General features: G+C 43.4%; 1 protein-coding gene across 1 annotated transcript in view; it reads left to right on the forward strand.

The window, feature by feature from the left end:
* The first annotated feature begins 203 nt into the window (after window positions 1-203).
* Window positions 204-16,611, forward strand: part of LOC124605968 (solute carrier family 22 member 7-like) — a 75,511-nt gene continuing 59,103 nt past the window's right edge. The window contains exon 1 of the mRNA XM_047137932.1: window positions 204-299. Within this exon, the coding sequence (XP_046993888.1) occupies window positions 240-299 (60 nt within the window). The 5' untranslated portion in view covers window positions 204-239. The remainder of the gene's footprint in view (window positions 300-16,611) is intronic.

Consider the following 16,611-nt stretch of genomic DNA (forward strand, 5'->3'; position numbering starts at 1 on the left):
CTGAAACAACCTACGAACGTTATTATGTTTCGGAGATAATGCGTAGCCACTTAAAAGCGTAACCTTATCTCTTTTCACGTTGCAGAACGCGTACAACGGGAGGCACATGACTTCAGTGACAGCAGATATTCACTGGCCTTTAACGTAATATTTGGTAATATATACAATGTTGCCGCCAGCAAGTTCATTAGGCTTTCCACCACTGTTCGAGCCAGGCTGTAGACGTGTGTGTGTCTGTCATGTCTTCCTCTGCGAAAACGGAAAACGGTTCTCGCTACGACGAACAGCAGGAGCTGAAGGTATGCGATTAGCCATTGTAACGGCAGTAAACATTTCATTCATTAACTGTGTTTTTCTGTTCCGCAAATGCATTCCTGCTTTTTTTCCCGTAACAGCTGTGCCAAAACTGCATTTCTTATATACCGCAAATATTGATGTCAATAGGTCTGTATCATTGTTTTACTGAGAGAAGGTGCGACTTGTGTGGGGATGATTCCTTTATACTTTATGGGGAGTTCCTACATACTCAGTTTTTATTCTCTATATCTGAAGTCCATCTCTTAAATTGAGACGTCAGTTTTTAGAACTATATACCCGCAAGTAAACAGTAAAATACAAAATTATATGCATGACATATGCTTGCCATCAACTTATTAGTTGTCAGTGTTACTGTTGTCGGTGAGGCAAAGAGCAGCTCTATCTTTTAAAATTGGAATCCTGCATTTCTTTAACTAAATATTTGTATGTTACAAAAAAGACGAATGATTGTCTACATGCTGTAATAGTTTTTCGTTTTGAAATGAGTTAGGACACGAGACTAGTAAACAAAATGAGGCCCCGCCAGTTATATGGCATGGTGTACCATTTGTACCAAGTCTGCCTACGGTGAGCAGTTACATTCAAATAATATCACAGAATAAAATCGTTATTTACTACTCTTCATATTGATGTTCTTCTATTTAGCCGCGTTAAGCTGTGACGTACTGGAAGTAGAAAAAGACCAGTGTTTAATTGTTCTCCTTTTTTTTGGTACTTTGATTATTTTCGGCAGTAGTTCAAGTAATTTAAGTAGGCCACAGTGGTGGTGGTGGCGGTGGTGGTTAGTGTTTAACGTCCCGTTGACAACGAGGTCATTAGAGACGGAGCGCAAGCTCAGGTTAGGGAAGCATTGGGAAGGAAATCGGCCGTGCCCTTTCAAAGGAACCATCCCGGCATTTGCCTGAAACGATTTAGCGAAATCACGGAAAACCTAAATCAGGACGGGACGGCCGTAGACGGGATTGAACCGTCGTCCTCCCGGTAGGCCACAGTGAAATTCGTTCTAGAAGATATTTATTTAATATTAGCACTGGTGGAAATGAAGCAAGCATTATTACTGTTATCGGCCTCAATGATGAAGAGGGGAGAAAATCGTATTATTTCTTACGGAAGAATCAGAAACGCCTACCAGTGCTTGCCGTAATTAGAAAGTGGCAGGAACCTGACCCAGAGACACTCGAGATATATCGTTCCACGATCGAGCTGCTTGCGTTGTTCTGAGTTCCACGACTGCCTTGTTAATGAGGAATCGATGGATTCAGAAGGGCCGAAGTCAGTGCCGTGAAGGATAGCAGTGGACTGTCGCGGTTTCTTCCTGAGAGGAGAGGACTGACACTGTTCCGTAGAGCGTGATTAACGACACTGATCTTGGGCCTGGAAAAGGGCTTGTTTCTAGCCGGACAATTATCGAATGACACAGTACTCCTTTAAGTAGGCTGTTTATGTTTTCTTCATGTAAGTAGGCTGTTTATGTTTTCTTTATGTAAGTAGGCTGTTTAGGTTCTTATATTGGTAACGCCGCCGCCACATAGCGCTCTCTGTATGAAAATCACTGGCTGTGCTGTGTGCAGCCTGTGGCTAGTTTGCATTGTTGTCTGCCATTGTAGTGTTGGGCAGCGGCAGCTGGATGTGAACAGCGCGTAGCGTTGGACAGTTGGAGGTGAGCCGCCAGCAGTGGTGGATGTGGGGAGAGAGATGGCGGAGGTTTGTAATTTGTCATGAACTGCTATATTTATATATGATGATATCAAGGTAAATACATTGTTCGTTCTCCATTAATATCTTTCATTTGCTAACTATCCCTATCAGTAGTTAGTGCCTTCAGTAGTTCGAATCTTTTATTTAGCTGGCAGTAGTGGCGCTCGCTGTATTGCAGTGGTTCGAGTAATGAAGATTTTTGTGAGGTAAGTGATTTCTGGAAGGTATAGTTTAATGTTAGTCAGGGCCATTCTTTTGTAGGGATTCTTGAAAGTCAGATTGCGTTGCGCTAAAAATATTGTGTGTCAGGTTAAGCACAGTCGTGTATAATTTGTTAAAAAGGGGACGTTTCACTCCGAGTCTGGAGCCTCATTTACAGTCGTCTTGGTGACTACATATGGGTCTTCCACCGATGAGGCACGTTCATATTGATAACCTATTGGCAACACAGGTCAGAGAAGAGGCATAAAGTCAACACAATGACCGTATATGTGTGGTCGGACTTGGCTGTGTACGAATGTTGTCATATTGGCTTTGTTATCTTCATCCAGACCCAACACTAGGTGCGGCCGTGTGGGGTGCCAGTCGGTGCATTTCATGACCTCTTCTCGCTCGCGTAGCCGGCAATTTGTTGACTGAATGTCCAATGTCGATAGCCTGTCTTCTAGATCTCCGTGTGATCGCTTTGGAACCAGATAAGGCCACGCGGGGTATCTGCGCGGGCTTGGGTACCTTGCCACGGTTTGCGCGGTTCCCCCCGTCGGATGTTCGAGTCCTCCCTCGGGCATGGGTGCTGTGTTGTCCTGAGCGTAAGTTAGTTTAAGTTAGATTAAGGAATGTGTTAGCCTGGAGACCAATGTCCTCAGTAGTTTCATCCCGTAGGAGCTTACAACAAAATAAAAATAACGAACAAAATAAAACTGGACCGCTTATTGATCCTGCTGTCCAGTTCTACCTCGACAAGAGAATGGCTGTTGCCCTAGTTAGCATGTTTCTCAGATCCTATACCCGTTGAAAACTTCTGGTCACGGGTGGCCGAGACACTGGTAGACAACCATTCACGAGATACTACGAATGGTGAACTGTGGCACACTGGTAAAGGTAGATGGAATGACCCCCGTATCTGTAATCCAAGTGCAGATCGACACGATGGACACCCAAGTTAGAGCTGTTATGCTGCCTGAGGTGGCAGTTTTGTGTACTAAATTTCATGTTTCGTACACCCTTAAATCACCTGTGAAGCCGGCCGAAGTGGCCGTGCGGTTAAAGGCGCTGCAGTCTGGAACCGCAGGACCGCTACGGTCGCAGGTTCGAATCCTGCCTCGGGCATGGATGTTTGTGATGTCCTTAGGTTAGTTAGGTTTAACTAGTTCTAAGGGACTAATGACCTCAGCAGTTGAGTCCCATAGTGCTCAGAGCCATTTGAACCATCACCTGTGAATTTAATAATGTATTCTTCCTACTGTATATAAAAACAATAAATAAAACTCAGTTGCTTGCTACCCTTCGTGATGTTCAGTTTTAACAGTCAACAGTGTTCACCACAGTGTATCAGTAGTGATTCTCCAACAGAAAGAGGTTCCTACTCAATGGTGTGAAGATGACCACAGTAGTGGTCGAAACCAGTCACCTTGATAAATAGATCGTGATCAAGACTGTTTTTAATAGTAAACAGTGTTAACCGTTGGAGGTGTAAGCAGTCAGATACATTTTTCGGAAGATGCTTGTTATTCGTAAAGACCACACACTAATGTCATCGGAAGATTGAACAAATTCCCCTCCCAATGCATACTGGTACCACTGAAACTCTTTTTGTACCTTGGTAATTATAATGTCCCCGTTTCAAGAATTATATCATGAGAAGGTAATTAGTATATTCTCTTTGACCACGAGCACACAAAGAGGTTAGTATTTTAAGCAACTGAAATGTCCTGAGTTTCAAAGACGATAGCGCCATTTAATAGGATTGCGATAACTCCATCTGGTACCCTCTCTTTCCAACTTGTTCGCCGAACTTTTGATGTGTCAACCTATTACTATTTAACCTGGAGACAATAAGTTTTTAATCATACATACTCCTTAAAATTAGCTTACACTGCGTCAGAACTGGAGTTCTAAGGTGAAGTATCTGATCTACAGGAGATTAAGAAACAATTCCAACAAAGATAACGTGTAGCTCCTATACCTTTCATGCTTGTATTCCCAAAAGTAATTAAGACTTCGAGAAACAAATGAAATAATTAATTATTGGCAGACTAGCTGTTACCGCGGCTGCTCTCACAAATTGTTGAAATGGCTCTAAGTACTATGGGACTTAACAGTTGAGGTCATCAGTCCCGTAGAACTTAGAACTACTTAAACCTAACTAACCCAAGGACATCACAAACATCCATGCCCGAGGCAGCATTCGAACCTGCGACCGTAGCGGTCGTGCGGTTCCAGACTGAAGCGCCTAGAACCGCTCGACCACTCCGGCCGGCGCTGCTCTCACACATGACTAGTTTTGTTATGATAATTGATGTTGAATACGTAAGCTATTGTACGTTCAATAAGGGCAGCTGCCCTCATGTGTATATATATTACGCTCCCCGGCTAACTCAAGTCATTCCAGTACCACAAAGCACTGATGTGTAACAAATTGTCTCATGCCCTACTTCACAACCTGAAGGGTTCTTCCTTTTTTTCTTCTCCTTTACTTCCTAGCTTAGCCTACTGAACTTCCTAAGCGTTCACGTTAGCTCCATATGAAGTTCGATAGAAACTGATTTAGTAGCTTAGTCTTAGTTACTCTCATATGAGAAAGGGTGGGAACACGTAATGCACCAGGAACACTGCTTAACAAGACCATTCTGGTAGGCCTTGTGTTATGTTGCGTGGAGGCATACTGGACTGGTTCCTGACTTATTCTAGGGCATGATTTTATCCGTAAGACCGGTATGATGTTAGAATTTGGTACCCGGATCTATTACTTCAAATTTTCCTCCAACGATCGAGTAGCCTTTTGATCATGTGCTCATGTCGGAATGGGACGTGCCATGAGTAGTAACACGTGCCTGCTTGAGGTGGACTTCTCTAGTCAACAAGGGAAAGAGTTAAGTGAACTTTTGGGAGAATTTCCTGGCGTACTTAGGTTGGGAGTCACAGACGTCATTAGAAACCATATTCGCGTCATGGATGATGTGCTAGTTCGCCAGTCTCCTTATCTCTTCTCACCACCTAAGATATATTGCAGCACAAAATTGAGGGCTCTTTAGAAGACAAAATCATAAGACCGTCCACCTCCCCCTATGGGTCCCCTATTTTCTTAGTCCCTAAAGATCGGGGGCAGGATTTCCGACCTGTGGTTGATTACAGGCTTCTCAATAGAAAGGTGATTTTGGTGCCACTGCCTGATCTCCACAACTGTTCCACCTGGTTTTCTGGAGCACCTTGGTTTACAGTGTTAGATCTTAATCAGGCTAATTACCAGATACGCTTAACGGAGGAATCTAAGCATTTTGACGCCTTCGAAATGGATTGTAATTCATATGAGTTCAACCGGGTTCTATGCAGCAGTTTTATCCTGTTTGTTGGATTAAATTTTAGGTGATTTAGAGTTTAATTGTGTCTTAAATTAATTGGACGATGTGGTCATACTTCGTGCCTCCATTGAAGAGCATTTTGAGCACATTGGGAGATACTATCCAGGTTCAGGGACGCGGGACTAACGATGAAACCCTCAAAGATAACCTTGGCTAGGTGCCAGGTATCATTTTTGGGTCCCTTGGTGTCGGGGGACGGAATTACCATTTATCATTAACACAATAAGGCGTTGGGAAATTTTATACAGCCGTGAAATAAGAGAGGGGCTGCCGATTTGTGGAAATGGCTAATTACCTTCCCGTATTTGTCCCAATGATTGCACAACTTGCTGCTCCGTTAAAGTTGTTACGCAGAAATAATGAGAAATTCGTTTCAGCAGAAAGTCAGAAGCCAGCCTATGAAGGAATTAACACAGTGATTGGCCACCCAGGTTTCTACCGTACCTGACTTTAAGAAAAGATTTATGGTCGAGACTGACGCTTGCAATACTGGTGTTGCAGCAGTTCTCTTACAGGAAGATCAAGATACCGGGCGTTCGTTAGCATTTGTTTCCCAAAGTCTGGAGGAGGTCTAAGCTCAATTACTCTGTATAGAAGTGCAAATCATTTGCTGTGTTATTTGCCCTGGAAAAACTTCGGTTCTATCTCTAGCATGGTGAATTTGACCTAGAGATGGATGATCAGGCCCTTAGTTGGGTCCTAGCTGGACCTAGGGAGACAGGGCGTATCGCGAGTTGGGTGGTCCGCATTTCGGCTTTCCATTTTGAGTTTCGGCAAGTTAAGGTGTCCGATAATCGGGTTGCTGACGCCCTTAGCAGGATGTTCCAACAGCCCGAGCTTGAAGAGGAAACGTCGGATAGTAACCTAGCATGTACGATCCTTACCGAGGTACCCCAACTGTTTGATTATTTGAAAACTGAACGAGAACAAGACCCATTTGTGGCGGTGGGGGGGGGGGGGGGGGGGGTGTCAGGAATCAAATAGTATATGGACAGGAATCCAGTGAATATTTACTGAAGGACGGCATCATGTGTAACCATATAGGTAGGTCTGGGGAAGCTACAATTTGCCTACCACGAACCTTAGTGATTCCGGTCTTCCGGCATCTCCATGACCATGACTCTCCAGTAGGAGGGCATTCACGTGTTTGTAAACCTTAGGCTAGGTCAAGGAGCACCTGACCTGACCCACACTGTATAAAGAGATTAAAAGTTTAGTCAGACAATAGCGAGATTTTAAGAAGGGAAAACCAAGTACCTCCCTGGAGAGGAGATTGTTGCAGTCAGAACGGAAAGAGCATCTGTTGGACAAATCGTTTGTGAATTATGTGGGCCCGCTTCCCCAGAAGAAAAAAGGCAATTCGTATAATCTCGTAGTTGTGGACGCCTTCTACAGGTTCGCTTTGTAGATATCTAGCCGGAGTGTGACCGCTCTTATCGCCATCTCTCATCTTACTAATAGATTGTAGATGGTTCGGTCCACCGCGGGCTACGCTTCTGGCTTTTTGGCAAGGTCGTTTATACAATTCCGTTTTGGCAGTGGGATAATACGTGTAACCTCACCTTATTTTCCTCAGGCTTCCTTTGCCGAGAGAATTAACTGCCAGTCAGCAAGGATTATTTTCCACCATAAATCGCAAAGGATGTGGGATACCGCATTGTCCTGGTCAAAATTAGCGTTTAACTCCACACGGCATGAACCAGCCCATGCCACCCCAGCTTGTTTAATGCTGATAAATCCCACGCATTTTTCGCTCTCCAATTTATGGAAGAAAAATGATATTTTACCTCCATATATCACGCCATAGTTTCTTAGGGAGAAATGGGGCCAAGCTCTGGCAAATATTCGGAAGGCTCACGATCATTAGGTCTGTCGCTATAATAGAAACAAGCGCCCCTTTCAGGGGGAGATAGGGGATCTTGTCTACATCAGGAACATTTCTAGGCGGACTTCCCGGTCCATATGCAACAGTCAAAATTTTGAGCATGGTCATTCATTTGGTCAGGGACCTGGAAAAGGGGAAGTTCATAAGGGTTCATCTCATTCATAGCACACATTGCAGTGGAGTGAGGGTTTCTTAGCCCCGGGGGAGACTTTTTCAGGTTTGAGAGTGGGAGGTTGAGCCGTGGCGCCAATGAATGTGGAGACTGTAGTATCGACTACCTCTCTTGCGGCCCGGTTGCCAATATCTGTGAGGAAGAGATGGTATCTGTGGATTGTGTCCTTAGAAGGTCTTTGCTTGCCGATATAGATGCTGGGTTCGCTGGCCCGGGAGGGAGGCACGAAGTCTGGGGATTGGTGGTAGCGTCGCGACATCAGGTTGTACGAGGTCCGAGTGGCCGACGCCATGAGCTGCGCAAGGAGGGCCTGCGCAGAGTTAAGATACCGGAGGACTTCAAGGGGTTAGCGTCGACTACAAGCAGCAGGTTGACATACCATCGGTTGGTTGGCAACATTCGAGTCCGACGACCGCTCATGGACCGGCTGAGCTCTTCTGCCTGGCTTTCATCGACACCTCACAGTAACCACTGTGAGGCACCGTGAATCCATGGAACTGCTTGCTGATAAAGTCGAGTAACATTCTGTAATCCTCGTGGTGATTTGTTTCATTGTCTACCTGCCCTCCTTATTATTTTCTGGTTTGTACCTGACCCTCAGAGTTTTACTTGGTCGGCTCTTTGCTCGTAAATATAGGCAGTAGTATTGTATTAAGACACTAGTTGTCGTCTGAAAATTTGTCCGGCTATCATATTGCCTTTCGTTTCTGGTTTTTACCCGGTCATTAATGAGCTAATTAATCAGCTCTTGGTCGTAAATACAGCCGGAATAATTGTACTAAGGCAAGGTTGCCGTTAAACACAAGAGGGATCTTGTGGTTAGATGTAGCTGTTAACCGGTTCAATTCTTTCATTGTAATAGCATTTCTCAGTCATTAGTATAATCTGAACAATCTGTTGCACTAATCCGTTCGTCTCTGTGCTTGAAAAACACGGTCATTAGTGGTGTATATTAGCTGGATCTTGTGGCTCCTCCCGTAGGAGTTTCGAGTCCTCCCTTGTTAAGGACGTGTGTGTTGGCATTTGCGGAGGTTACTTTAAGTTAGATCGAGTAGTGCGCAAGCCTAGGGACCGAAGGCCTCAGCAGTTTGGTCACATAGTCCTTATCACAAATTTCCAATTTGTGGCTCCACCGAGTGAGTTAGCTTGTAATAAGTATTCACAAGTAATGTTTTAAGACGTTCCTGCAGTTCGGTCTTAATATCTGATAATCAGTTTAACTTTGAAAATATTAACAGCCAACTGTCTCCAGTGCTTTAGTCAAAATAAAATTGTCAGAAAGGACAGGTTGGGACCCTGTCGCACCAGGGTTGCCGATTGAAATTAAGAGGTTGGTTGCTTAGAAGTTAGCCTTATCATTGTTATACTGTTTGCTAATCTGTTTAACCTTTAAATAGACGTGCGCATCTTAACCCCGAACCTTTCGATGTACAAGCTTTCAATTTAAGTGTAACGTCATCTGTTTTGAGTAAGTGAATCACTCTTATCATTAGTGGGGCTTATATAGTTTTCATGTGTTGCAGAACGGCATTTAATAAGACAAACTGAGTCCAGCGCGGTAGTAAACACCATTGCTTCACACGATAACAGTCGGGCTGCAGGTCCAGCCGCCTTGTAATCATTGTCATATTGTTTGTTGTTTTGCAATACAGCATTTCAGATATATTTTGCAATAATTACAAGCTTATTAAACCTAAGGTTTAAGATCAAAAGAATTTAGCAAATTCGTTCATTTTGTTAAAGAAAATTTTACGGGCTAAATGCTTCGATTATCTGTAAAACACAGTTTATATATGGTTAAATAAATAGGTTGTGTGAAGAGAAAGTAATATTGGTGGGTCCTGCCTTCCACATTTTCCTTAATTCCAATCAGTATATATTGGTGACTGGTTTAGAACTGAAAGCCGCCTGGACCTACCTGAATCACTCCCTTATCAACTATATTTATGCCAGTAGCACGTTAGCAAGCAGAATCTATGTTAGTAAAGAAGTCACGTGCAGTATCGATGATTGTGAGATATGGCCCACAAACTTCACCGACCATTGTGCGTACCATGTTTCACCCAGATGCCACCAACAAAACCTTTTCATGGCCGTGGGGTGTGGCAGCTTAACGTTCCATTACTGCAGGAAGCTGCGAATTAGGCAAACTTTGCACAAATGCTTGCTGTTTCATACGAAGTATTAGTAGCGCATAATTCGATGGACCGAACATGCAAAACCTTTAATTCCTAAATGCGTTATGTAGTGTGCAAAGCCTCAAGCATATCGGTGCAAACAAACGGCGGAATATTACTTCTTCTATCTGCGAGACCTTTATAAACAATCATATGCTCTTTTGGATAACATAATCGACCTGAAACGCTTTAAGTCGAAAATAACTGATCAAGTCTGATAGCATCTTGATTGGGTCCGAACGTCATCCGAAGACTAGTACGACTTTACGCAGGAACCTCCTTCGTTATACCGTGTAACAAGGGAGTCGCTCAGAGGAAAACAAAGAATAATAACACCGCTGACGGACGGTAAAGGATCAGAAAACACAACTCAGACTGCCATTAGACCATATATTGCGAAATATTAGAGTGATCTCTACGCTGGAACGGAAAGAAAGAGACTTGACGGTGAAGAACCTTTAGCACATTCTGAACAGCAGATTGAAGCCCCTCCTATAACATAACATAGGCTTTTAGCAAACGAGTGCAGTAAAGGGACGTTCAATGCTACCTACATACCTTATGTGAGTATAGGGGCATAATCCTCAGTTGCATAAGTGACAATAATCTTAACTTGGTGTTCTTAGACTTTAATAAATTTGATAAAATCAGTCATGGCTCCTTATTCAGAAAGACTTAAAAAGTGGGTTTCAACGATGATTTTACAAACGTAAAAAAGGTGTTTTAATGGATTAAAGTCAATGAACAACATCAACACTCGGCGTGTCAGAATGCTGTCTGTCTACGACATTAGAGGCGTTTGCTGTAGAACCTTTACTTTGGTCACTGCTTCAGGCATTGTGGGGACTACAGATCTTCGGTATTAAGACAGTCTGTCACGGGTATGCTGGCAACATAATCGTTATTGTACAGTAGGTTCGAATCGAACTCCTCTCTTGCGTCAATTCTTCATTTCAGAGTAGCGCTTGCAACCTACGTAATCAACTATTTATTAGATGTATTCCACACTCTCTCTTCTACTACAGCTTTTGAGATCTACATACCCCTTTAGTACCATGAGTGAAAGTCATTCCCTGGGGTCTTAACGGTAGTCGTATCATCCAGTCCGTTCCCCATATCAGTGTTTTCCACATATTACTTTCCTCCCCGATTGTGCGCAGAGAGATCTAAGAAATCCTTGTGATGTCTGAGCTAGATCTGGATATTGAGAACAGGGGAACTGAAGATATAGACTGAATGAAACAGCCAGTATTACGTCTGTTTAGCAGAATTCGGTGTGTAGCTCACAGCATTGACGCCTATAATATCGCTAAAACTTGCCCGAACTGTTAAAGAGCGAAAACAAGTTTTAACGCAAAACTGTGAGAGAAGGATGCAGAGTATTCTTATCCATGTCCTAATGCAGACATTGAGTTCCCTCGATTATGTGGGCATCTCGGAACTTGGATTTCTCACACATTGCGTTTCCTGCAAATGTGGGATATATTAAAGTACGATGCTCCATCAATAACAAGACGTAACCTGCTCCTTAACGCCTAGGAATCACATTTTTGCTTTCTGATTCAGCTGGATGGTGTGTTCTAAATGCTGAAAAACTCACTGTAAGATGTTATCACTGACAGAGCCTGTTGGAGACGCCGTCATCATCATCATCATCATCATCATCATCATCATAATTTTTGTCATCACACTCTTCAAAGAAGTTAGGTTTAACATGCAGTATGTACTACTAATGAGATCTACATAGTCTGCAGAGCCACAACTGGTGGTAAAAGAAAAATTGGGAATTCCTCTGCTAGCTTATTACAGAAGTTGAAACATCTGGCAAACACAGGACACACTTAAAGACTATCAGCATTGCAGAGGTGGTGGCGCTATCCGATACTGAACACTAGACTCATCGACATCAGTTATGGAGCGGAGGTGCAGGTTCACCTGGAAGACTGCTAGACGTACCTGTCGTCACGATTCTTGACTATCAGGATTGGTTAATTTGTCTCTCCTAACACTGCCAGCATGTGCGTGATATATCGTAGAAGAGTGAATAATATGGACGCAACAGATTTCGAAAATATTGATATAATTTTTTGTAATGTTAGGAAAAGGACTGTATATACACTGATAACCTTGAGCATAATGGCCAGCTACCTAGTAGCCGGCATGTGTACCTTTGTCACAGACAACAGTGGCGACGTACCATGGCGTGGAAGCAATGAGGCCTTGGTAGATCGCTGGAGAGACTTTGCACCACATCGGCACACACAGTTCAACTAATTCCCGTAGATTCAAGGGTGGTAAACGATGAACTCTGACACCAAGTTCAATCACAGCGCAGATGTGCTCGATAGGGTCCAGATCCGGAAATTTTGGGGACCCGTAGGGGGGCGGGGGGGGGGGGTAGGGGGGGCGCACATTAGTTCGAACTTGTCACTCGCCACTCTGAGCCTCCAGACCGTCACGATCTGCCTTCGGCAAAACAGATAAGTCGCACATCATCTCCATTCTACACACAGACAGCACAGACACTAATACAACCTAAACCAAGCGTGTGTCTGACTAGCAGTAATTCCTCGCAAGGTGACGCTGCTGTAGCTGGAGGGGATTATACGAATAGTAGGTCGCTGGTCATGATGATCTAGATCAGTGTATAAGAAACGTCAGTTCCTGCTTACAGTCACACATAGTGGGTCTAAAAGGGGGCGGTTGTGGCTCCTTGTTTAATTCCCATATACAGAGTGACTAGTCTTAAAAAATGGTTGAAATGGCTCTGAGCACCATGAGACTTAACTGCAGTGGCCATACGTCCCCTAGAACTTAGAACTACTTAAACCTAACTAACCTAAGGACATCACACAAATCCATGCCCGAGGCATGATTCGAAACTGCAACCGTAACGGTTGCGCGGTTCCAGACTGTAGCACCTAGAACCAATCGGACACTCTGGCCGGCTGACTAGTAATCCACATGGTATTTCAGAAGTTAATGCAAAGATAACCCTTACACAAGAGAGGCTCTATTTGAAGTATAAATTATGTATGAATGTATTATTGTGAATTGTTTCAGTATCAGTGTAATGCACTGCTAATTGTTACTTTACTTTACTTTACTTTTCCGTGTCCAGATCAAATTTTATTTTTCCAATAGTTTGCCACCACAGTGGCTTTGTCGTTGGCTTGTAGCAGGTCACTAAAACTGCAGGGCTCCGGCAGCAGCTGGCGCATGAGCAGATGTGCCTCGTCTTGTACCTCTCCGCATCCGCAAAGAGCGTCGTCATCGTTAGTCAGCAGTCCCCACTTACACAGATTAGTTTTGCATCTGGGTACACCAGCCATCAGCCTATTTAGTGTTCTCCACACTGTATAAGAAAGTTTGTTTCCAGGTGCCATTTGCTCTTTTGGTATTATCTGCAGTACGGTTTGTTCATTCCCCCTTCTACTGACTCTGTTATCTTCCTGTGAACCGTCAAGGATCTTGATTCTTGCAATAAAGCTATTTCTAGACATAAGCCTCCGGGCCGGAGTGACGTGCCCATTCAGTGGGTGTTAAGAATCTGTTTCTTTCTTGGTTTTCTCAGCGTCTGCTGCCACCTGCCTTCTGATCTTGGATGTCGCAATTCCAGCAAGTAGGTACAAATTACCCGTTGGTGTGGGTCTGAGACAGCATGTAACAATTCGCATTGTCTCATTTACACTTACATCAACCTGTTTAGCATGTGCAAATGCCTCCCATACTGGCGGTGCATAGTCTGCTGCAGAAACACACAGAGCAAGTGCTGATGTTCTCAGTACTGATGATTGAGCTCCCCATTGATAGTTTGTCAGCCTGCGGATGATGTTATTCCTGGAGCAGACTTTAGCCTTGGTGTTTTGGCAATGCCGCTGGAACGAAAGCGTTCTGTCAAGTACAACCCCATGGTATTTAGGTGTTGGACAGTGCTTTACCTTCTTATCTTGCCATGTAACGTCGAGCTCAACTCCAGCATCTCTATTGCGCAGGTGGAAAGCACATACTTGGGTTTTGTCAGGGTTTGACTTGAGGTGATTTGCGTCATAGTATTGAGCCAGTTCTTCAAGCGCTCTAGAGAGATTTCGAGATGTTGCATCAAAATTGGACCCCTGGACCACCACAGCTGTGTCATCAGCATATACGAAGAGTCTTGCATCTTGAGGTATAGGTTGGTCAAAGGTGTACACATTATAAAGGATGGGAGAAAGTACACTTCCTTGTGGTAAGCCATTCTTCTGCAGTCGCCATCCACTGTTCTTACCATTTAGGGAGGCATAAAATCTTCGATTCTGCAGAAGACTACCAATAACCATCGTCAACCGACAGTCCCCTGTGAGGTGATATAATTTGCGCAATAGCTTTCTGTGGCTTACCGTGTCGTATGCAGCAGTAAGATCTATGAAAGCTGCTCCAGTTATTAATTTTTTTAACCCTTGTTCTATATGTTGCGTCAGATTAAGTATTTGCCCACAACAAGATCTTCCTTGTCTGAAACCGGCTTGTTCCTTTATGAGCTTTCCATGTATAGTTTCTGCCACCCGACTGAGAATCATACGCTCCAGTATCTTATAGAGATGGCATAGAAGTGACACTGGTCTGTAACTTTTGAGGTCCTTTATCTCCCTGCCAGGTTTTAGTAAAGCCACCACTCTCGCCTGCCGCCATAGTTTTGGAATATTCAGCTCTTTAATACAGGTGTTCATCATTTGTAGTAACCAGTTTCGAGCTTTGGGTCCAAACTGTTTTATCTGCTCCGTTATAAGGTCATCAGTTCCAGCGGCCTTATTCAGTTTCATACTCTGAATGGCGTCTTCCAGTTCGATTGCTGTGAATGAAGCATTGAGGAGTCCGTAATCTTTTTGTTCTTGGGGTATAACTCTTTCCCTTTCTCTTTTCCCTTTGGTTTTCCCATTCTTCAGAAATTGGCTAGCACTCTGATTTGCTGTTACCCCGTTGTTCTTCTGCTGGTGGTCAGTTGGGTCCCCACTTAAGTTTTTCAGTAATTTCCATGCATGTCTGCTGTTTTGTTTCATGTCAAGATTCTCGACTAGTTTGCACCACCGTGATCTCTTATCCTCAGCAATAGCCTGCATCAGTTCCTCCCCAGCCTCAATCGTATCTTCGCTGAAGGGGTCCTGAGTGTACAGGTTTTGGTACCTGTCAAGTAAGACCTTGCTGCTGCCGGTCAGACCCTGGATGTACTGGGTACGGCAACCCCTTGTGATGTTTTTCCTTTAGATCCCTTTCACGAGATCGATAAATCTACCATACTCATCTGGTCGAGGAGGGATTTTCTCAATCTCTTCGTTCAATTACTCTTTATATTTCTGCCAGTTTGCCTTTTTGAAATTAAACCGTCTTCGGAAAGGCACCTCCTCTGGTTTAACCATGGCATTCACAACACAATCGACGGGTCTGTGTTGTGTACTTGGGATAGTTTCTTTAACAAGCTTCATGCACTGTGCTGCCAACTTCCTACTCACAAAGATGTTGTCAGGATTATATCCCCATCTTCTGCTGTTGAACGATGCTGGCTGTTTTGGGTCATGAATGAAATGTAGGTCGTTAGTGTCAGCCCTGGATTCAAGCTGTACACCATTCTCATCAGTCTCATTATATCCCCATGCTTCACCATGGCAATACAAATCGCCCATGACAAAATTAATATTGTCATTTGTAAAATTGTTTGGTTCATGGAAAACAAAGGCCACATCTGGTGGTTTGTACACAGACGTCACAGAGAACTTCTGGGCGCGAATGGTGAGTACTTCTATGTTATTTACTTCTGTCATTGCGGCTGATGTTACGTTGAGCCCGGGTCTGATGATAATCGCACTCCCATACTTGTCGTGAGGTCTTTCAAAGGCCAAATCCATTACTGTTATTTTAGGTCTGTAGCTGGTGGCTCCCCGGTGTGTTTCCCGCACCATCAATACGTTGTTACTTTAAGAATGTATTACTAATGCTGCATGCCATTTTGGGAAAAATGCAGTTCAGTCCCATTTCGATTCTATTAAGGCAGAACTTGGTATTCTAATGTGCATATCTCAAATATTTATTCAAACAATAACAGCTTACTGTACGCAAAAGATGATACACGAAAAAAGTGTTGCTGACAAAGTAAAATGTTTATATATATAATCATTTTCTTTGATTTCATATCGATTCTTCTGTAATATATTGTTACAGTGAGGCAGATGGGGATATGGTTTCAGTACATACATGAGAGAAGACATTTGATAATTATGAATAGATGGGAAGTGAAAGAGAGGGAGGGAGGGAAGGAGAGATGATGATTGTGCGACCGATATGTAAATATATTGTGCTCACATACGTGTGAGGTGAAAAAGTCGAACATTATTTTGTGTGTGTGTGTGTGTGCGTGTGTGTGTGTGTGTGTGTGTGTGTGTGTGTGTGTGTGTGTGCATACGCTCGCGTGTTTGTGTATACAATTCAGAGGCAAAGATGTTTGATACTGAAGCATTTTATGCAGACAGATTTACAGCCTTATTTTAATAATACACGGATTTGGCACGGAACTGTGAGTGTGACTCAGTTCAGAGGTATTAATATTTAGAAACGTCAACATTTTACGATAATAGCAGTTATCACACTAGCTGATGAAATACAGAAGTATGTATTTGTATGCGGTTGAGATCTAAACCTCCTTCACTCTTTAATGCAAATATAATTGACATTTAAGTCGAGGTTGAGTAATTATGTACTGCATGTCTTCGAACGTGGTGCAAGAAACTAAAAATAACTTGGGATCTA

The sequence above is a fragment of the Schistocerca americana genome, chromosome 3 (assembly GCF_021461395.2).
Source record: "Schistocerca americana isolate TAMUIC-IGC-003095 chromosome 3, iqSchAmer2.1, whole genome shotgun sequence".
NCBI classification, from domain to species: domain Eukaryota; kingdom Metazoa; phylum Arthropoda; class Insecta; order Orthoptera; family Acrididae; genus Schistocerca; species Schistocerca americana.